Source organism: Tachysurus vachellii, chromosome 10 (assembly GCF_030014155.1).
Source record: "Tachysurus vachellii isolate PV-2020 chromosome 10, HZAU_Pvac_v1, whole genome shotgun sequence".
Classification (NCBI taxonomy): Eukaryota; Metazoa; Chordata; class Actinopteri; order Siluriformes; family Bagridae; genus Tachysurus; species Tachysurus vachellii.
The window spans coordinates 22848583-22869887 of NC_083469.1; the positions used below are offsets into that span (position 1 = coordinate 22848583).

At 37.4% G+C, this 21305-nt stretch overlaps 1 protein-coding gene across 1 annotated transcript in view; it reads right to left on the reverse strand.

The window, feature by feature from the left end:
• Positions 1-1750: 1750 nt before the first annotated feature.
• Positions 1751-21305, reverse strand: part of itsn2b (intersectin 2b) — a 37259-nt gene continuing 17704 nt past the window's right edge. The window contains exons 16-37 of the mRNA XM_060880337.1: positions 20231-20370; positions 16663-16799; positions 15753-16549; positions 15503-15627; positions 15197-15351; positions 14090-14139; positions 13216-13382; positions 13096-13135; positions 12804-12925; positions 12237-12333; positions 11925-12119; positions 8418-8539; positions 7852-7958; positions 7510-7693; positions 4640-4738; positions 4369-4536; positions 3969-4181; positions 3649-3767; positions 3471-3553; positions 3224-3307; positions 2953-3126; positions 1751-2857 (exon numbers count right to left, since the gene is read on the reverse strand). Of these exons, the coding sequence (XP_060736320.1) occupies positions 2700-2857; positions 2953-3126; positions 3224-3307; positions 3471-3553; positions 3649-3767; positions 3969-4181; positions 4369-4536; positions 4640-4738; positions 7510-7693; positions 7852-7958; positions 8418-8539; positions 11925-12119; positions 12237-12333; positions 12804-12925; positions 13096-13135; positions 13216-13382; positions 14090-14139; positions 15197-15351; positions 15503-15627; positions 15753-16549; positions 16663-16799; positions 20231-20370 (3536 nt within the window). The 3' untranslated portion in view covers positions 1751-2699. The remainder of the gene's footprint in view (positions 2858-2952; positions 3127-3223; positions 3308-3470; positions 3554-3648; positions 3768-3968; positions 4182-4368; positions 4537-4639; positions 4739-7509; positions 7694-7851; positions 7959-8417; positions 8540-11924; positions 12120-12236; positions 12334-12803; positions 12926-13095; positions 13136-13215; positions 13383-14089; positions 14140-15196; positions 15352-15502; positions 15628-15752; positions 16550-16662; positions 16800-20230; positions 20371-21305) is intronic.

Below are 21305 nucleotides of genomic sequence, written 5' to 3' on the forward strand. Positions count from 1 at the left end.
TAAATGGGGTTAGAATGGTTCCTTATAAGAACCCAAAAATTTGGTTGGGAACTTAAAGGTGGCACATACAGTAAACAAAGTGTCATGAGTGCAGTTATATGGTATTTGCTCTACCAAATGAACCCAAACACAGTACGGTACCCTTCCTTTTAAATAAAAACCTAAAAAATATTTGTTAATACAAAAACATTTAGGATTTCTAAAAATTTGTTTTACAGAATTACAGAAAAATGTTTGTAAAGAAAAGCAAAGCACATCACATAAAGCAGTTTTCAGACAGAAACAATTATGGCTCTTCTGAAAAATACTCATATAATAATTATAAAAAAGAACAAATTATGTGACTTTTATTTAAGCAAATGGGCATCACACCAAATACAGACCGTATTTTATTTATTACTGTTTTTGCACTTTAAAAGCACCAATTTGTCTTGGGAACGAAATATGTATTAGGATAGAAAGTCCTGCCCATTGGCCAGAGGGATTTTGAGCCAGTCATGTTGCGGAACAGTGGCCAGGTCACTACAAGATCCAGGTGGAGTTAATACATTTCTGAATTGCTTCTCCAAAACATACCAGTAATATTTCTATTGTGACTGTCCAGGCCACAGGAGATCCTGCTACATGGTATGACTTTCGAAAAAATAACTCCTATTGGATGTGGCTCGTCCTAGTTTGCCATCATTACCCTGAATGTGACTTGGTCACAAACGCACCAAGAATTTGTCCAATTTGTCATCTTTTGAATCTCTATCATTAGACCCCTGTTGGACCTCCTTTAGTTTGCTTACAAAGACACACACCTATTGTGCGTCATCTTCAAGACAATAAAACTTCCTTGTATATTCTGATATTATTGAGCTACTTTGGGGTGGAGGAGTGATTCAGGAATTGTTTCCTGCCCCCATCAGCATCACGTAGTGACCTGGCCACTGTTCTGCAAGAGAAATGGATCAAAACCCACACAAAGTGAACCAAAGCAGACATCGTAAGACAATAGTGACGTATTGGCAGACAATTTGCATTGTACAGCACAAAGTCTGCACATGGGACGGAGTTAGATGTTCCAACATGACAATGATCCAAAGCACAAGCCAAAGTTGACCCTACAATGGCTACAGCAGAAAAAGGTGAAGGTTCTGGAGGCCATCAGTCTCCTGACCTCAATATAATTAAGTCACTTTGGGGAGATCTCAAATGTGCAGTTTGTGCAAGACAACCAAAACATTTATAGAAACTGGATGGGCAGCTATACCACCTGAGAGAATTAAGGACCTATAAGGTTATTGCCATCATTGATGCTAAAGGGGGCAATACACGAGAACTAAAGTTATGCAAACTTTTGAACAGAGATTATTTACTTATATTCTTTTTTGTTATTTTATTTATTTATTTTTTATGATTGTACTATTCTGTTATGCCTTACATATTATGAGTCCTAGAAGAAATAAAATAAATTTGTTTTGCCTTCTCACATTCTTTTAAATATGGTACACATCTCGCAAATTGTATTTTGAGCACTGCTGTATATTGGCTGCCTATTACAACATTCTTACATGCTGTCACACTTCAAACTAAAACCCAAAACTTTTTTAGAGACTTGTGTCTTGACTCATGTTTACAAATCCTTTTTTAAAATTTAACATGATTTTTCTTTTGGTCAACCAAAGAGCAAAAGGTTTATGAATAGCAAAAATGAAGAAATGTTCAAGCCAATCTGTTTCTCAGAAAATATGTGGGTCAGCTGTAGTTCATTGTCCTTATGAGAATTTTTAATCTGAATGGACAAATCACAATTTTTGCACATATCAAATAAAAATGTTCAGTTTTTAATATGAGAAGCATTGGTGGAACCAGCTGAAAATGCTTCTGAACCCTAATTGACTTGCATACATGTGCCTATATTCAGAGGTGCCAACATCTATGGTTTAACCAATCAAAAATAGAAAAATTTTGAAGTTACTAAATAAGCGTCTAAATTCCAAACAGAAAATTGTGTAACTATATTTAGGAAAATTCAGTATGGAGATGATGTAGAACAAATTTCAAGTATTTAGAGCATCTTGAGCTGGAAAAAGTGTGGATAGTCAGAAATGCATAAGTTAAAAATAAATACAACTCACAAAATCAACAGTGATTAGAGCTTGTAAGGTCACAATTGAGTAATCACTTCATTTGTACGATTGTAAAATAAAACTCAAAACTGTTTAAAGAAAATAACAGGTTACCTATTATTACCGTAGCAAAATCTTTTTCAAAAAGCATTTCTATATCTGAATAAATGCCTTAATTATTATACAGTATTAGTTTATGCAGGCTGTTAAAAATTTTAAATGTAATGTTCTCTTCCAGAACTGTCAAGAAAAAGTGCCAATCCTGACATTCAAAAATTCTAACACAGAAAAATAGACAGTGTATTGTAGGAAAAATAGAAATCCTGAGAAATCTTTACATCCAGTGATGAACTGAGGCTAAACTGCAGATTACTTACACATAATTCTATAAAAAAAGGCATAAACCTGGCATCATAATCATTAACACACTATCCACAAGACTTCAAGAAAAGTTGCACATTCAGTAGCATGTTCCACAGTAGCCAAGGATGCTTTAAGGCAAGGTGTTTTGTAAGGAAGATCTGGAGAATAAACAGCAGGAAGCTGTTCAGTGTCCATAACAGAACATTATTCTGAACCTAATCTTCACTTAGGGGTTTTTCCATCAAACAGTTGAAAATCAAGACGGACCCAGACTTCTCCAGTAGACACTTCATGAAGCAGCAATTTTTTTGTCGCCGCACCCTTGTTCTCCGAGTCTTTTTTGATGGTGGCCACAGGGAGCTCTGTCCGACCCAAGAATTCTGTACAAATGTACCATGGTAAATGGGCTTTTCAGATAAGCATAAATTGCTTTGTTAAATTATTCTCATAAGAGTACTAGAATGAAATTACTGACCATCAGGTACAAACTGCTCTTTTCCATAAATATTGATGCACAGCACATCTTGATACAAATCTTTGATGTGAAACTGACAGTTGAAGTTCCATTTCGGGTTTAGTGCGTCATTCAGAGTTCGAGAAGTGTAACACTGAGCCCCCATAGTTACTTCACAGTACGGATTGCACCTCCCTAAATTAAATAAATAAAAAAGGACAGAAGATCATTCAAAAAGTATTAAATGAATGCAACAATGTTCTTTGAAAAAAGATTTTTTAAAAAATCATACCACTAGGTTTAGAGGATTTAAGTTCTGCTGCCTCCTGGACAGTTACAAGCAGACGGCCAATTCCAGTGGCTTTCATGGAGCGAGCTTAAAAAATACAGATTATTTAGTCATGAACTAAAATATGATTCGCTATATATCATTAATTCTTTAATTGTAATATTATATACTACAATATTGTAAAACATCTCGAATTAATCAAATAAAACAAACAAAAAAAAACGAATCATGAGAGTTCCTGCTATCTCACCTTGATAAGCCTTATCTCGTTTATTTTTCTCAGTCTCGATGAACTCCTCTGAGGCAGCTTTGATCTTCTGAACCCATGCAGTCCTAGTCACAAATATAATAATTACAAATATAGTATATAATAAAAGTATCTTTTCAGAGAACCATCTTTAATACAGAGAGAAGATAGTTATTTTCACCTCTCATTAATATTATCTGTTTTGAGGGTATAAACCCGGTCAATGTGAGAGATATGGAAGAGTGGCTCATCACTGGATGGATCAGGCATCTTTACCAAGACTTCATTCAGGAACAAAGGCTGACAACAAATAGTTTACATAATAGACATCATTTATTATCACAATTCTCAAACCTTGTTTAACAGAGAAAATCCTAAAGATAAAAAAAAAATAAATGAAAATAAAAAAAACACTCTGCCAATGACATCATGCATTTATGTGTATTCAAACTAAGTTTGTTTTTTGTCAGACACCTTTTGGTTTGAATGGTCAAGACTTACTGATTTGTACATCTTGTAGTGTGTATTGGACCTTGGGCTGAAGAGTTTGTCTAAGCCTGAAGAAGTGAACTGCTTGACAGCTTGGGTCAGGAGAAGGAAATCATTGAAAAGGAAAGCATACAGTTCCTTATTGCTCTTGGTCTTATACAGTTTCCCACTGTGGAGGAGTTTTCGTGGACCCAGGCAGTTGGTCAAAGAGTTGAAAACCAGATTCTATTCAAGCAAAAATCAAATTTAAGTTATTGATATCTTATTATTTGTACATTAGCAGACTGGGTGCATAGACCATAAAAAATTAAGACAGTGGTTGACTGCATAATATTGTTCAGGAGAAACTAAATGGAAAATTTGAGGCAAAAGCAATAAAAAGTAACAGAAGCTATTAAATTTTGTTGCTCACTTCTGTGATTCCTTCACATTGGACATGGCTCTGGATCCAATCAAGTCTGTCCGAGTTCTCCTTCTCTCTTACGCCCTCATTCACCCGTGAGCAAAGCTCCTCAGCCTTCTCCCGAGCCTCTTGCAACTGAGCATGATCCACATGATTCTCAGGCGTGCTCTCAAGAATCTAATGATCACAGGTTTACACAGTCATTTATCCATTTAAACAAGGCATATTCACTTCAAAACAATGGAAGAGACAACAGGGCAAGCCCTTTTAGGGTACTTACATTTCTGATGTGGAGAGGGTAACGTGTGATTCTCTGCATAGGTTTCAGTAAAAAGCTGGACAGAGGCATTCCTTTACAGCGGTAATCGCTGGCAATTTTCTAAATAATGAACCAGAATCAGTTTCAGAATCTCCTTAAAATCAACTCTAAAGCAAAAACAATGAGTCAAATATAGTTGAAAATTATAAAATATTAATTGACATCTGTACTTTCTTCTACTGATATATGGATAAATCTACATGAAACTATATTTCATATCTGCACTACTATGTGCATTTAATCTTCATTTTAACAGTATTGGAAGACAAGTAATATAAATAAACAAATAAAATTTCTGAGGAAAAAGTAAGGACAGCCCCACATTTATTTTAAATTACCTACAGGTGTATTACATCAAACACAAATTATTAGAACACTGTTACAGAGCATTTTGAAGAAGGCTTGCCTCATGTAAACCTCAGACATTTAGTTTGGTTTGCTCATAATTGTTGAAGTGGGAGGTATCACCATGAGTCTGGTAAGGTATAGAAAAAGATCTAAGAAGAATTTGTAATCAGCCATCCCACTGTCCAAGAATTATTCACAAGTGGAGAACATTTAAAAAAAACTGCCAACATAGCCAGGTCAGGGCATCCAAGCAAATTCACTCCAAGAGAAAGAAGTCTCTTAAAGAAGTCTCCAAAACCCTAAAATAGTAATCACAGGACCTACAGTAAGCTCTTGCTACAGTTGAGGTCCAAGTGCATGGATTTACAATCAGAAAAAGCCTGCACAACTTTAATTATCATGGGAGGTGTGCAAGGAGGAAACCTTTGCTGTGTAAGAAAAACATGAAGGCAAGATGAAAGTTTGAGAAAGACCACAGAGACAAAGGCCAAGCCTTCTGGAATAATGTCCTTTGGACAGATGAGTTTAAAACTAAATTATGTGGAGGCAATAACAGAGGGCATGCTTGCAGCATACCAAATAGAGCATTTCAGCAAAAGAACCTCATACCAACTGTGAAACATGGAGGTGGACGTGTTATGGTTTGGAGATGCTTTGCTGCAGCAGGACCTGGCCAGATCATAATCATAGAATCCACTATGAATTCTACATGTGTCAGAAGGTGCTTGAGAAACATGTGACAATGTCCAAAATGTGAACATTTTGAAGCTGAAGTGGAACTGAAGCTTGAACCATGACAAAAAAAAATACCAGTAAATCCAGAAAGGACTCAGTGAAAAGTAAAAAACAGAATTCTGGAATGGCCAAGTTAAAGCCCAGATCTAAATTCCACATCCAAGTTCATCCACTTACAAAACAATGAACGGTCCATTGTTTTTAAGTTAGGTTTATTTTAACAGTCAAAGAAAAAAAACATTAAAGAAACTATATAGTTTAAAGTAATTTGTATTTGAGTGAAATAAGTAGAATGTGACTTTGTGGAGAAACCCTTGTTGGCAAGTACATAGTTCATACATGTCTTGTAGATAGTCACCAGGTTTGTGCACATTTCAGGAGGGATTTTGGTCCACTCCTCTTCACAGATACTCTCCAAATCTTGAAGGTTTCAAGGCATTCACCTGACAACTCAAAGTGTCAGCTCCTTCAGCTTTACTATAGGATTACAGTTTAGAAATTGGCCAGGCCACTCCAGGATCTTAAAGTGCTTCTTCTTAAGCCACTCCTTTTTTGCATGGGCTGTATGTTTTGGGTCATTCTCATGCTAGAAGACACATCCACAACCAATCTTCAGTGTTCTCGATAAGGCCAGATGTTTCTCATGGTACATGGCTCCGTTCATCGACCCCTCAATGCGGTGAAGTCTTCCTGTACCCATAGCAGAGAAACAGCCACCAAAGTAGAAAGTTTGCACCTCCATGTTTGACAGTAGGGATGGTGTTCGTGGAGTCATATTCAGCATTTCTCTGCCTCCAAATTTGGCAAGTGGAGTTGATGCCAATGAGCTAAATTTTGACCGACTTCTCATCTGAGAGACAGAGAGGTTTAAATGGAAGAGATTGATACTGTGACAGGTGTCTTTTATATACATAAGAAGTGAATATTAGAGGTACTTTCCTAAAGGGACAGGACTAATTTGTGTGCCTCGTAGGCACATAACCAGTCCGTTGTGGTCAGAATTCTTGCTGGTTGGTAGGAGATCAAATACATAAGATTTTGACCACTGACAATTTAAATGAATAACACTATCTCTTCATGACAGCACCTGTTAGTGGGTGGGATATATCAGGCATCATGTGTACATATTGTCCTCAAAGTTGATCTGTTAGAAGCAGGAAAAAGGGGCAAGTGTCAGTATTGGTGGCTATCTATCAAAAGTAGTCCAAGAAAAAAAAAGTGATGAACCTGGACAGGGTCATTGGCGGCTAAGGCTCATTGATGCACGTGGGCAGCAGAGTCTGGCCCGTGTGGTCTGATACTGTATAACAGACGAGCTACTGTGGCTCAAATTGCTGGAGACATTAATGATGGTTCTCATGGAAAGATTCAAACTGTGTTGCACTGTGTCACAATACACAGTGCGTCGCACATTTGTTACATAGCCGCAGACCCATCAGGGTGCCCATGCTGACCCCAGTCCATGCCTTGATGGGTCAAGTCAGGGCTGTTTTTTGCAGCAAAATAGGGACTAACCACACTCACATACATACATATACACATACATATATACAAATATATGCTGCTGTAACAAGAATTTCGCTCATGGGATGTCAATAAAGTCTGTCTGTGTCTTTCCACCTATTACCTACTCTGAAAATATAAATCTTACAACTTGCTTTTCTTCTCTGACTGTGTAATCTAGATAAAATTTTATTTTACTCGGGAGGTGGTGGACACGAATACCAAGAAGTTCAACTGAATTGTACCTTGAGGAAGTCTTTGAATTCTGGCTCCTGGTCAGTTTTTTCTTGCAGCAATGCTGCAGAATTTAACTGGCAGCTGCAGAAGAGAATATAGGGCTGCATGTGTGCAAGCTCAGTGGCTAGGATGTCACCTATCATGTGAACTGGCATATTTTCTCCTCCCTGCTTCTTCCTTGCTCGAAGGGCTCTGATCCACACAGAAACAAAGTAAAGTCAACGGTAAGAAAAACTAGCAATTAAAACGTATAATGAAGAATCATTATATAATAATAGAGTGTCATTATAATACATTCAGTGTATCCAACAGCTTAAAGATTAGCGATGAGCACCATGTTATACACATACTTGAGCAGCTTGGTGTTGGACGTGATGAGCTCTTTCCAGTTCACAAAAATCGTGTTCATCTCAGCTTCTGTTAACCAACCTGATTCGGACATTGGCTTGTGGAACACCTAAAAGAAATTCAAAACACCTCACCTAGTTAATTATATTTACCAAATGTTAACTTGCTTATATATTATCAAAATCAGTGCCGTTTGCCGTTTTCTAAGATAAAATAGTGGAATGTCCTGCAGTGGGTGGAATACAGCAAACAGGGAGCTAAATAAGCTGCAGTAAAGGCCTAAGAGCATGGACAGGGAAGACTCAGAGCTCCTGGCTTCCAGGGATAGAACAAGATCTGTAGAGTCATGTGTTATGATAAATGGGGTCTCATCAACTGTGAGGGGAGATAGTGGGTCTCTCAAAAATGAAGAGGTAATGTTCCAATTACTTTTGGTCCCTTTGGGGTGTGTGGGGGTGGGGTGTCTCTCTGTCCATGTTAAGGTCAATGTCCAAATATTTATGGATTCGACAATGTGTCAACAGAACAAATGAGCGGATGTTGACCCTGTACCACTGTAAATATATACCTCCAGAACCAGCTGAAGATCCTCCATGTATCTGTCCTCTGTCGTTATGAGTTCGTGGATGTAGCCTTGCCGTTTCTTTTCCTGCAAGCTCATAGACTCTAGGCTTGTCAGGTCAGCACACCCTGCAATGACAGAAACATGGTTATGATGTCTCAATTAACCTCAAAAGGGAGGTGGAAAAAGTACTTGGGCTATCCTAGACCCACGCAGCAGGTACCTTCATACCCTCCCAGGGCAACAAAGTAAGAGTTCCTGTTCCAAACACACACAAAAGGAAGCAGGGCAATCACAGGGGGAATAAAAGAAAGGCACTCAAATATGCTGACATCAAGACTTACCAAGTGAGGGCCCCAATTCTGATGGTCCTGAAACCACTGTAAGGCTGTCTTTCAGGGTGCCTTCATCATCCACACACCACAGTCTTAAAAAGAGCAGTTTTATCTGCCATATGAGCAATCAGTAGCTCTGTTCTTCATAAGCTACAGAGCTAAACCATTCATAAAAATGAATATCTGACATTTAGCCAAATCAGTTTTGACCAAAATATGCAGATTATTGGAGAAAGGCTTGCTTTGTAACCTTAAGACTGCTCTACTAGTACTTACGTTCTTTAAAAGTAATATTAATCAATACAGTGATACCTCAAGATACAAGTTAATTCTTTCCGTGACTTTGCTCGTATCTCAAAGCAATTTTCCCCATTTAAATTAATTGAAATCCCATTAATCCGTTCCAGCTCGCAAAATTCAACTCCAGTTGTTTTGTTTGTGTTTTGAATATGAAAAATGTACAGTATAAAAACATACAGTAATAAAAGAGAATGTTAAAAAAAAAACTGGTTTTACTTTACGGAAGATGCGCACGGAGGTTGAGGGAGGAGTAAACAGGCGGAGGAGTTAGGAGGAATTACACTTTCACTTTCGTTCACTTAGTCGCACAAGTTAAAAAATTTTAACGGATCCAACGCTTAAAACGGATCCGAAAATTACGGATCTGCAGATGGTCGGCACCTCACGCAGCCCCTTTGCGACTCTCCATAGGAAATGAATGACTTTTCCGGTTTATCGACCGTCGTTTGTCGTGTGCAGTGGAAAGGCGGCTTTAACCAATTGAGACGCGGGAAGCTGAGGCGGGGGAAACAGAGCACACGTGGTTGTTGGGGATCTTTGTTTCGGCGGCGGCGGCTCGGATGCTCGTATCTCAAAGATTTGCTCGTATCTCAAGGTATCACTGTATATTTATTTATTAGTAATATAAAATCTACATAATTAGTAATAATTAAACAATAAAAAAATGAAAACTTTGAAAACAACTATAGTTCACAAAAATTGCTTGAAAGTCTACATTAGTGCACATTTTAAAAGAACATTCACAGAATATGATTAATATTTATATTAATACTGACCTGCTTACATCAGTACGTATTTTAAAAATCTACCATGCAGACAATTTTTAAACTTATATTTGAGTCATTTAGGACATTATGAACTACTTTTCATTAAAATAAAACATTAAAAAGGGACAACAAACTGAACAGGTAGATTTTTTTTCAGAGAATTTTAATGTCTATATGTCCTTAATCAAATAAATATGTTACATAACATCTCATATGTGCAGCATTCTCTACATACTTCTTCCACACCATAAATGATTGCATAGCTTTAAAGATTATTAAAAGTAAAAACTATTTTACTAATGTGACTAAGGCACAAAAATGGCATTAAATGCAATATATGGATAATATAATTCAAAAGGTATAGAGTTTTGAAATAGCAGCATATTAAATATATTTCATTATACTTGTGCAAAGCAGATAATATACTTTTACTGTGTTTAATTTCCCATCAAACATGCAACATTTGGTGTTAGTTGACATACAACCAGTACAACCTGAATCCAAAGTGAATTCAACACTGCCAGTATAGTTTAGTGTAAAACTGGATGCTGTCAAAATATGCCGTGATTAAATTCTTCCAATACAGAATAATAATAATAATCTTTGTTCAAAATAAGATTAGAATGCCGTAGCTCAAAGTAAAAGGCAATAAAATGGTGCAGAAAGCCACTGAAAGACCCACTCCTCACCCTCTTGCTTATACACCTAGAAGTTTTGATGTATATTATTAAGAGCAATTTGATACAGCCTATATTAAAACTTAATTTAGTGCTGGTCATAGCACTGGTGTCCAGATCATGTAAGGTGTAAAAATCTCACACATCTGCTCAAGTCTGGTCCATTTCTTCACAACATATGAAAAGGTTGAATATTAAGCTTTTAGATAACACCTGAACACTGGTGGAAAAAAAAACACTAGTAAAAGAAGTCATTTTGGATAAAATTATTAGTCAAAGTATGTAAATTTAAGTTTAATTTTTCAGTTTAAAATTCCAGCTCAAAAGGGATACAAGCAGTTGAGCAGTATCTCTTTTAAGCAGAGGAACAAATGTCTAATAAAGATACTTTAATGCCCTAACAATTGAGCATACTGCATATATATATATGTATATATATATACATATATATATATAAAAATACACACACACACACACTATACTTATAAATATATGTGTATATTATAGATCACTTTATAATCATTAAATTGTCAACTCCTATCAGCATACTCGGATATAAAAATGCAGGTTTTAGTCAGTTCAGTATTTTTTTTTGTTCTTCCTGTGACTATTTTGCACTTGCAAACGTCTGATACCTGCTACTGCTTTCAGCATCTCAAACAACAAGAGGCTCTCAATGTATAACTGCACCTGACAAATGAATATGTATAAATCTGATGCATCAAATCGCTGTTAGGCAGGAATTAATTCCAGTCATGCTACTGTGTACAACCACTGCCTTGGGTCAAATAAAAATGTAAAATTAGGTGTTAGGGTAAGATCTGTGTGGTTGTAAAGGGTGTAGAGTTAGTAAATGGTCATAGTTTAGGATAAATGGGGTCTCATCCCCTGTGAGGAGAGATAGTGGGTCTCTCAAAGATGAAGAGAAGAGGAGGTGTTACCACCCTACAGAAACAAAAAAAAGAAGCCAAAGTAAAACAGTCTGAGAAACTAGAGAAAAGAAAATGAGAAATGAAAATTAAATGTCAGTTGTTAAATTGTTTCTGTTAATGTCAAATTTTGTTTGGATGTTTGAAAATACACTAAATCCAAAAGACCCTAAAATTGAAATCAAAATGAAGACAACATAATAAAGAAAAAAGATTCAAAGCAGTAGTATCACAAAGAAATCACGATTCTTGCTCAAAATCCCCAAGTACAGTACACTGCAGTCAACGTACACAGCATCCTTCTCATTTGGAATGTCTTGCTATACAATATCCCTCTCACCAAAAACTACTCATTAATAGTTAGAGAAATTAAGGAAACAAATTACAAATCCTAAGGTCAAGATTACTAATGAATTTGTTCAGCATGTAATTTACCAAGTAAAATGACTGCATTGCCAGCTTTAGGAACACTGGTATAAAAAAAAAAACTGCTCCAACTACTTACACTGCTGGCTAGGATCAGATTCAGTGGTGGTCAGTTTCACATAGTTGGTGGGGATAAGGCCTGTGACACCATTGATTTCTGCTTTCCACCAATCAGTATCACTCTTATCCAGCACATTGATGATTTGACTCTTGGAGAAGCTGAGCTCATCCTGGTTTGCTGCTGTGTAGTCATATATGGCAATAACCTGAGCAGCTAAGAGCAGGTGGAAGAATTGGTGTGAGGCAAGTTACAAATGCGGGTTAAAGAAACACAGAGTATGAGCTGGAAAGAGAAAAGTAACGCTAGGGAAACTGGTAAAGCATCATTTACCTGGTGCATTTGCAGGTGTGGACTTGCCACTATTTGAGCCCAGCTGCTTAACATGCGATGCTGGAAACCAGCCCTTCTGTCGCTTTTTACCACGCGCCTAAATCATGTTCAGCAAGGTGCAATTAAAAAAAGAACAGAGCAAAGACAAAGTAATCATACCTTGATGATCCTTAACAAGTGATAACTGCCTCAATTAATAAAAATCTTAATCTGAATGTGATTAACATAAAAAAAGAAAGTATTTACAGTAAGGAACATTAAAACAGCATACAATGTTTGCAATTTAAAAGAATTAATACATATAAAAAGTATATATAAATATAAACTATGCTTGTGTCAGTTTAATATCAATTAATAATATGGATTTAAGAACACTAAGTTTAATCTATAAAGCAAAAAGTGCAGTTTATAAAAAACAAGTCTTCAATTTAAAATTTGTATCAAGTAAACATGTTGCTGTAATTGTTAATGTGAGTGTTGTTTTTCTTTCAGAACATCGGTCATATTATTATTAAATCAGACTTGAAATTCATCAGTAATCTTGACATGTATTGCCAACGTCCTGACCTGCAGTTCTCCCAGCCTCCAGCCAGACTGATTTTTACTGAGGATTACAACGAGTTGACCAGGAGACAGATTTAGTTGTCCTGTCCCTGAGGCTGTATATGCACTGGTCACCTGAGCTACTTCTGCAACACAGAAAGGCAGCAATAGCATATATTTCTAATGTTCTATTATTTATAACATTATTAGCCATGACAAATAAACACAATAAATCTATATACATTCATACAATCATATATACAAATCTATATATCTTATAAAACTACTGATTTAGTTTATATGAGGTGGAATTTACCTGGCTTTTTTCCAAGCACACCAGGTTTGAGGCCTGAATTCTAAAAAAAAGCAATATATTTTATAAGAAGGTCAAGAAAACAAGTTGTAATATCTCTATAAATTACATAGAGTGAGTTACATCAGTTTCCTTGGGTTTAACATAGTTGGAGGGAAAGTGTCCAGAATGGTCTCCTATGCTGCCAGTCCACCACTCTCCTTCTCTCTGTGACACAAGGATGGTATCTCCCTCAGTGAAGGTCAAATCTAGAGGTTCAGGACTTTTGTAGGTATAGAGAGCCACATATTCTAAAAAATTAGAACACATACAAAAAATAGATATAACATTTTTTTCAGATTATTTTCGGCCTTTAAAAAAAATAAAAATAAAATAAAGATTTGCACCCTCTGGGTGTTTTTTTGTTTTGTTTGAACCATATCCAAGGACTTCACGGGACACGTAGTTCATCTATTCTTTATATGATAAGAATACTGTAGCAGTTTTCTAAAATTCAACACAAACAACAAAAGCTGAAAGTGAGATAAATAAAAGGTAAGTAAAGTTTGGCGAGAGATGCTTTATGCATTTTAGCATTTTCAATGTCAATGTCAGAATTGTATGGCAGAACTATAAAACCCAAATTCTGCCGAAGCCACATAAGCATTATTGTGCGTCTTTGAAGCAAGCCTTTTTTTTAAATGTATTAATTATAACATTAATAGAATGTGCTGTCATTGAAGTTGGCTGTGTATTTAAAAAGAAGTTTTCATTTCAATAACATTTGAATGAACAATGATTTTCAGGTATTCTAGCCCTTAAATGTTAAAAATCAGAATTCAAGCAATTTTCAGCAGAGAGTCCTGTTTTCCACAAAATTTCAGTCTGGATTAAGTAGCATAGAGTGCCACAGCATACCTCAAAATACATCTAGTCCATGCATCTATTTTCAGAATTTATTTTTTATTAAATGTTTTTATCTCAGCCCAATTTTATATACAAGTTTTCAATTTCTCACCCTCAAGGGAAGAAGCATCTGCTGCTGCTGATTCAAATACTTCAGTGGAACTGTACAGACAACAAAAAACAAAGGAAAATTGAAAAACAAACAAAAAGGGAATTAAAATAAAATTACATTATTTTATTTACCCATTGCTCAGTTGGATTATTGTTACTTCATAGTTAAATAGCTTTTTAGTGCATCACTTAATCATTAAATATTTGTCTTGTGAATAAACCTCTATGACTCAAAAAAAGAATTTTAATTTACTCTGCAGACAAGTAACTGCTGCTCAGAACTGTGACACAAGTTTTAGGAAACCAGCTATGGAGAATTTAAGCTTAGAAAAAAATGCCCTGGTCTTTTTCCAGTCTTCAGCAGTTTGTGCCCTTGGAAGCCTCAGATTCTCCACAGACAGGATGTTTTTTGTTTATCACACCATTCTGTGTAAACTCTAGAGACTGTGTAAACTCTAGGAGACAATCATGCCACTGTTAAATTTTTTCCCTGTTATTATGTTTTTATTGTAAAGTTAAACTGATGCTTTTGACCTTTATCTACATGAATTTTTGCACTGTGTTACTGCCATGTGATCTGCTGGACAGATAACTGCATGAATGGGCAAGTGAACCTATTAAAGAGGACAATGAGATTTTAAAATCTGTGGGTTTTTTCCATTCGTTTTAAAAAATCGTGAATAAACAGTTGGAATTGGAAATAAACAGAAAGTAAATGTTTAACATATTCAATAATAAATATTTAAGATTTTGCACAAATTTTGGTTCATATTTAAATCTAAGCCTAATTTCTTCTATTGAAGCATGTGTTCAAATTCAGAAGGTTTTGAACAAACTTGTGGAATCCAGACCAGCTTGAGTGACACGGTCATTAAAGCAAACCTTAGCATCTGGGCAAACTAAATACTAAGAAACTCAAATTTATTTCTGCATTTTTATTCAAATTGCTGTCAATAATATCATTTCAATAAAAATTGTTTCAAAAGAATGCAGAAATAAACATTTATAATATTCTATGTTTTCTATTTTAAGTTTTTGTCTTATATGTAGTATTTTTTATTTAAGTTTTTGTATTATATGTAGTATATAGTAAATATATACACTGTACCGAGAGGTCGACAGCACAGCCTGCGGGTTAAGAGCTGCTTTACTTGGTGTCTCTGACTTGTGCTGTTTTTCTACATAGCTCTCAGGGAACCAGCCCATTTTCCCCTGAAAACCTCCATAAAGCCAGCCCTCCTCTCTTTCTATCGTCTCGTCCACCTATTAAACAACACAAGTTTACAGATGTCGTCAAAGTGACAGCTTCAAAGAGCAAGTTACTTGTCCAAAAACGTTGTACTATGCAACATAAGAAGATGATGCTAATACACTTCTCATGGAATCGACACATGATACAACAGTCTAGTAATACCTCAATTATATCACCCATCTCAAAAGAGAGTTCTTCCTCATTCCTGGCTGAGAAAGGGTAGAGGGCTTTAAATTTGGTAAGAGCTGCTGATTTCCTGTGAGAGGTGCCCAGGGGCTGTCTACTACCTGAAAATAAGAAGGCAGGAGAATTTTATTTTTTTGCTCTAGATTTTTAAAACGTACATGAAATGACTGCTGCCAAAAGCATAGAGGTTCATGTTGTATTTGCTGTCTGTTTCTAAATTATTTACCTTTCCTCTCTTCCAGTCCTCTGAGAAGTGCAGCAACAATGCTTGAATTATTTTGCCTTTCGTCTTTCAGCCTTACAGAAGTAGCAGCAGAAACAGCCTGCTCTTCTTGCTGTTTTCTCCTCCGTTCTTCATCTAGTTTCTTTCTTTCCTCCTCTCTTCTCCTACGGTCTTCCTCCCCCTGCCGCTTTCTTTCCTCCTCTTTCCTCTTCCGCTCCTCAGCATCCCTGATGGCTGCCTCCTGTGCTCGCTGACGCCTCCTTTCCTCTTCCTCTCGTTCCTTCCTTCTCTCCTCTTCTTGTCGCACCTCCTCTGCCCTCCTGCGCTCCTCACGTTTCCTCTCTTCTTCCAGTCTCCTCTTCTCCTCTTCCAACTGCTCTACCTCCTGTCTCCTCCTTTCTTCCTCCTGTCTCTTCCTCTCCTCTTCGAGCCTTCTCCTTTCATCCTCTAGTTTTCTCCGTTCTTCCTCTATTTTCTTCATCTCCTCTTCTCGCTTCTTGCGATCCTCCTCCTCACGTCTCCTCCTCTCCTGCTCTCTCCTCTCATCCTCCTCTCTCCTTTTCCTTTCCTCTGCTTCCCTCTTCCTCCTCTCCTCTTCCTTCCGTTTTCGCTCCTCTTCCTCTTGTGCCCTGCGCTCTCTTTCAGCTTGTTCTTTGGCAGCATGCAGACGAGCCTGCCTCTCTCTCTCCTCTTCCTCTCGGAGTTTGGCCTCTCGCTCCTCCTGGAGTTTCCTCTGTCTCTCTTCCTCATCACGCCTCAGTTTTTCCTGCCATTGGCGCTCCTTCTCCTGTTTGATGCGCCTGTAATAAATTCAGTCATTAGCCTATGTAAATGCAAACTTGCTGTTTAGCCTCAACAGTATATGCTAATCCATGAAGATACAAACTATGTCTGCACTGCGTTAGGTACTCACCGTTGTTCTTCCTCCTCCAGTCTCTTCTTTTCCAGTTCTTCTTCTTTTAATTTCTTGAGCTCTCTTATTTTCTCTTCTTTTACACTACGTAATTTGTCTAGTGCAGACTGGTGATTTCTCTGGGTCTCTCTGAGGTCCTACAACACAAAGCTGAAGTTCATTCATGGTCCAAACATTCACTTGGTGAACACAAGGCTGAACAATATATACCACAAATAAACATTTAATACATGTAACAAACTCAATTTGTTATTATTTACCTAACATAAAATTACCCAAAATATTTCTCAATTACCAAATCGCTTAGAAAGTAAAATTTTCCGGAAAAACTTTTTACTAATGATTTTAGTAAGAACTCAATCTTTTAATAAATTTTTAATTATGCTTAGTCATCTCCAAAAGTCTTTCTAATTTCCACAATTTCAGCAATAATTGTCTAAATTTTAAACTATTTTCAACTTTATTAAAGCTAACTGAAGTTAATTAAATCAAATTACATTGAACTGAACAGAGTGGAAGCTTAAGATAGATGTTGAGAAAAAGACATTTATGTGTTTTTTCTGATGGAATTTTTTTATTAAAATCTTGTATACCACTTGCTTTTACCCCCCATCATTGTTCTAGTCTATGAAATACTATAAATCTGCTTTGGGTGTTCAGCGTATATTTGTGAGTCTAGTACCACACTATCACAGGTTGTTCTGAAAAACCCATGTTTGCATTTTTCTTCTCCCAATGGTTTCCTGTGCTACTTTGTTGTTTTGGATGCTCAAATACACAACATCCCAGAGGGAATCAGTTGGATTCAGGTTATGACAATGTCTCGGAAGATTTCATCCCCGGAAATAAAATACTATAATTTAGTATTAAATTATAAAATACTAACAGTAAGGATATTGTTGGCTAGCATTTGGAGGTCTGAGTGACTTTCCAAGAATAGACCTTCCGTCACCAACATCAACACCTACACCAACGCTGTCCTTGATCACATCAATAGCTGTGTGGATCGGGTGACTAGACTAAAAAACATCAAAGTGTTCCCCAATCAGAAGCCATGGATGAACCAGGAGGTCCGTCTCCTGCTCAAAGCACGCAATACCGCCTTCAGGTCTGGAGACCGGGGGGCCTACAGCGTCGCAAGAGCCGATCTGAGGAGGTGAATCTGCAAAGCCAAACATGCTTACAAACAGCAGATTGAGGAGCACTTCAACTCTGCTGACCCCCGACGCATGTGGCAAGGAATACAGGCTATCACTGACCGCAAACCACCCAACGCAACACCTGCAACCAGTTCTGCCTCACTCCCCAACGAGCTCAACCTCTTCTACGCTCGCTTTGAAAAGGGGAACATGGAGCCCTTGCTCAAAACAAAGCCGTTACCAGGTGAGCAGCCACTTACACGCTCCACCTCTGAAGTGTGAGCCACCCTGGGAAGGGTGAATGCAAGGAAAGCAGCTGGTCCTGATGGCATCCCTGGTCGTGTACTCAGAGCATGCGCAGAGCAACTGGCCGAGGTCTTCACGGACATCTTTAATCTGTCCTTGGCCCAGGCAATCGTCCCCACCTGCTTCAAGTCTGCTACCATCGTGCCGGTGCCAAAGCACTCCACTGCAACAGAAATGGCTGACTTTCGTCCCGTCGCACTCACACCGGTCATCGCTAAGTGCTCCGAAAGACTGGTCCTCACCCACTTTAAAGCCTGTCTGCCACCCAGCCTAGACCCTTACCAATTTGCATATCGCCCAAATAGATCAACTGAGGACGCCATTTCCACCGTACTTCATTCTGCCCTGACTCACTTGGATAAACCTGACACCTATGCCAGGATGCTGTTTGTTGATTTCAGCTCAGCTTTTAATACTGTTAGCCCTTCCAAGCTAACCCTGAAGCTGGAACAACTTGGCATCAGCACACAACTCTGCAATTGGACTCTGGACTTCCTTACGAACAGATCACAGTCTGTTCGCCTGAACACTGTCACCTCCTCCAGTCTCACCATAAGCACTGGGGTCCCCAGGGATGTGTATTGTCTCCACTACTACACTCCCTTTTCACCCATGACTGCATACCTGTCCATACCTCAAACAGCATTATAAAGTTCGCAGACGACACCACAGTGGTAGGCCTGATTGAAGGTAACGACGAGACTGCTTACAGGGAGGAGATCCAGCACCTAGTAGCATGGTGTGAGGACAATAACTTGGAACTTAACACCAAAAAGGCCAAGGAGGTCATTGTGGATTTCAGACGTGCTGGCAATCACACTCATCCTCCAATTCACATCAACGGAACTGCTGTTGAGCGTGTACCTAGCTTCAAGTTCCTTGGAATACACATCTCTGAGGACCTCACCTGGTCTCTGAACTCCTCCATCCTGATCAAAAAGGCACAACAGCGCCTATATTTTCTGAGGAGACTTAAAAAGTCTCGTCTGTGCTACAGGATACTGGAGAACTTTTACCGCTGTACCATTGAGAGTATCCTAACAAGCTGCACCTCAGTGTGGTACAGCAGCTGCACAGCTTCAGACCGTAAAGCCCTTCAAAGGGTGGTGCAAACCGGCCAACTAATCATTGGTATTAAACTACCCACCTTGGAGGACATTTTCAAAAAATGTTGTTTGCAAAGGGCGAGGGGCATCAAAGATCCCTCTCACCCCAACCACGGACTGTTTACACTTCTCCCATATATATATATACATATATACACACACATATATATATATATATATATATATATATATATATATATATATATATATATATATATATATAGAGAGAGGGAGAGAGAGAGAGAGAGGTGTATATTCATAATGACATTCCTTTTGTACAGCTATCTGTCATATCACTTTATGCTGTATCATACTTGTATAAAAACCACACTATATATACACCCTTATTCAGTTATATGTACATATTACTACACCTTCTGTATAACATCATACCCTTATTTATTACACTGCCACTTGTAAATAAGCTATCTATGCACTTCTGGTTTGCAATCACGTATGCTTCCTAATCAGACATATATCTCTAAAGTTTATTTGACTCAATGTTATACTGTGGTAATGATGTGTTCCCTTAGTTTTTTGAGCAGTGTACATTTATGCACTGAAAGTAAGCCAGGAGCACTACACCAATCCAGGTAAAATAAAGAGAAAAGGAAAGACAGAGATAGACAACCTTCAGGAGGAAGAAGAGGTTATGTAGACAGCTCAGTAAAGAGAACAGGCCCCTAAGCATACAGTCATCCATTTCTTCAAACTGCAGCAAAAGCCAAGTAGAGACAGACAGGAAGGCAGACAAACACACAGACAGACAAGCTCTACATCTAGTTAGACATGGGGACAAAAGCAAAGCAGGTTATTAGCACTGGGATCTATACTTTCAAAAAATAAGGGAATCACAGAGGAAACTATATGAATGTGAATTGTAGTTTAAAAATTATTCCAAGGGGTGTGAATTATTCTGCAACTTAATACAGTACCCTCATTAAAACTACATTACATCTAGCTGGTCTAAATGCTGTTTGAGCTGAAAAACTAATTCAGAAGGAATAAAGGGTTTACCTGTATGTCCTTTTTATACTGATCCATATCACCAAGTTTTGCTGCTGTCTCTTTCTCTAAAGCATCAAGCTGTTCTTTCAGCTTTCTACAGCTGAGGTCTTTATCTGTAACACTCTTCTGTAGAGTGGTCATTGTGGAAGCTAGAGAGAAACAAAAATCAGACATTTATTCATAGGTCACTTCAGGCTTACACATAGGCTTTGAAATCATTTGCAAAAGGTTAATATTATTAACTAAGGCAATGCAAGAAAGAACTCAACAAAGAAGGCCTAATTAATCTTTAAATTAAATTAAAAATTTCTGTTCTGTTTAATTAAATTAGCATAATACTGGACCATATTGAATGCACATCCACCAACTTTGATCTAAAGCTAGGACTTCAAATATCAGCCCATTTCAATGGAAATACTTAATGCAAAGAGATACTTATGGTGATGAGTGTGTGTGTTTGAAACGGAGACAAAATATAGTCAGAAATCATAGAATTTGGCATTGACATGCCTGCGCTATGTGAGATGTTCACATTTACATTATATTTGTTACATTTGAAACATACACATGTTAGCGCATCTCTTTGATCAGTCACAACAGTGACAAAGCATCAACTGTGGAGACTTTGAATTTCATTTTGATCATTCATAAGACCCTCTAAGAACAGTAGGTGTGTCCATCCTAGATTCAGTAGGGGTTAATAAGGACTCGCTCATAATAGGTCACATTCTTGATCTCATTCTAAAATTCAGACCATTCAAATTCAGAAAATAGTCACATTTCCAATCAGAAGCTGTCTCCGACCATTATCTCATTTCATTTAAAATTCTATATCATAACATTTAAAAATGCTTCATTCTACTTTGAAAGAGTAATTTAATTTTACTTATACTTTAATTTTACTTCATGAATCTTCTTTAAAATCAATTTGCATATCAGAAGCAACCAAACTCCTTCTAAACATTCTTCCCTTAGTACAAGCTATGCACCTAAATCTTTTAAACTAGTGGTTATAAAATCCATGATTAAAAAACCCAACCTCATACCCAGTCAGCTGTCCAACTACAGGAAATTATGAAACCTT